This window comes from Rutidosis leptorrhynchoides, chromosome 5, assembly GCF_046630445.1.
Source record: "Rutidosis leptorrhynchoides isolate AG116_Rl617_1_P2 chromosome 5, CSIRO_AGI_Rlap_v1, whole genome shotgun sequence".
NCBI lineage: Eukaryota > Viridiplantae > Streptophyta > Magnoliopsida > Asterales > Asteraceae > Rutidosis > Rutidosis leptorrhynchoides.
Genome location: NC_092337.1, coordinates 129613265 through 129614752, shown reverse-complemented (window position 1 = coordinate 129614752; position 1488 = coordinate 129613265). Strand labels below are relative to the sequence as shown.

Here is a 1488-nt window from a genome sequence, read left to right as displayed (position 1 = left end):
TAAAAATAGTAATGGGAATTTTTTTTTGGGATGGAGTTATCTATTATCTAAAGAGTATTAAATTAAATTTGATGCCATTAATTCTTAAAATTCAAAACTTTTTTACATGTTATCTTAAAATAAATATTACTTTGATACGTTTGATCTAAAACTTTTTCTATATATTCTATAAAAAAATTCGATATTTCAACCACTAGAAATAATTCCTCAAAATATAATACGATATTCATTATCTGAAAATGAAAGCAAGGTTCAATATTTATCCAATCAGATGAAAGTGAAAGGACCAATAAAAAAGAAAAAGTCAGATCCAACGGTTGTGGAACATCCATTCGCGGAAACACGGAGCCGCTCTCGCCCAATACTTTGGAATCTAAACCCAACCACTCTCTCCACCCACCTACTACTCCTTAACCTAACCATAGCTCACTTAACCCCCAAACACCTCTTCTTTATATCCCACCCTTTTGCCCCCAATTTATCCACATTTTTCCCATTTTACCCTTCAATTATCAATTCTAATTTTTAATTCAACTTCAATTTTTAAAAACAAAATGAGTTGCAATGGATGCCGTGTCCTTCGAAAAGGATGCAGCCAGAATTGTATTCTCCGGCCATGTTTACAGTGGCTTCAAACTCCTGAAGCTCAATCAAACGCCACCGTTTTCGTCGCTAAATTCTTCGGCCGTGCCGGTCTCATGGCGTTCATCTCCGCCGTTCCTGATCATCAACGTCAATGTAATTAATCTTATCAGAGCCTAATTTGTTTAACCTAAATTGTTACGACTGATTGAATTTTGTTGTGTTTACAGCCTTATTTCAATCTTTGTTATTTGAAGCTGTTGGCCGGACTGTAAATCCAGTAAACGGCGCCGTTGGACTATTATGGACCGGAAATTGGCACGTGTGTCAGGAGTCAGTTGAAACGATCCTACGTGGCGGTACGTTACGGCCGGTAACTGAGATTTCGAACGGCGGTTATTCATCTGAAGTTCTGGATTTGAGTTTAATGCAGCGAATTGAAAGTCCGTCGATGTTTTCGGAGGATTCTGTGATTACAACGTGTTTAAATGCTGGTTTAAGAGATGTTGAATTTAATAAAAATAATAATGGTAATGATGATGATGATTTTAATACAGGTGAAGGAGAAGTGCAGATTTTGAATTTATTTAACTGAATAACTGCTTTATGAGGTTCATAATTTTGTTGTTGCCGTGATAATAAAAATTCGGCACGTTTTGTTGATTAATGAAATGAAATAGGGGTTTAACTTTCTTTTATTCATGATATATTTGTTTTTTGATTTATATGCAACTATGGGAATGGATATGTCTTATTTTACTTAGATAAATCGAAAGTTTATTTACCTTAAATACATAATCATAATAATCAGTAATGATAAGAAAATAATAACAATAACAATTGATAATAATCGAAAGTTTAATCACTAGTAGTTAGTCATTGATTTGAAAAGAAACATCGCCTTAC

The 1488-nt window shown here is 33.9% G+C and overlaps 1 protein-coding gene across 2 annotated transcripts; it reads left to right on the top strand.

Annotated features, from left to right (window-relative positions):
* Positions 1–442: 442 nt before the first annotated feature.
* Positions 443–1258, top strand: LOC139850362 (LOB domain-containing protein 38-like). Of its 2 annotated transcripts, none has more exons than XM_071839945.1 (2): positions 443–738; positions 840–1258. In XM_071839945.1, the coding sequence occupies exons 1-2, from the start codon at positions 555–557 to the stop codon at positions 1175–1177; spliced, it is 522 nt and encodes a 173-aa protein (XP_071696046.1). In that variant the 5' UTR covers positions 443–554; the 3' UTR covers positions 1178–1258. The 2 variants fall into 2 exon arrangements, with proteins under 2 accessions (XP_071696046.1, XP_071696045.1); XM_071839944.1 differs by having other exon boundaries at positions 813–1258.
* The last annotated feature ends 230 nt before the right edge of the window (positions 1259–1488 follow it).

Bases quoted from the DNA above. Each gene is read 5' to 3' on its own strand.
- LOC139850362 (XM_071839944.1), top strand. From the start codon at position 555: ATGAGTTGCAATGGATGCCGTGTCCTTCGAAAAGGATGCAGCCAGAAT. The intron at 739-812 runs GTAATTAATCTT...TTGTGTTTACAG, and splicing joins TCCTGATCATCAACGTCAAT to CCTTATTTCAATCTTTGTTA.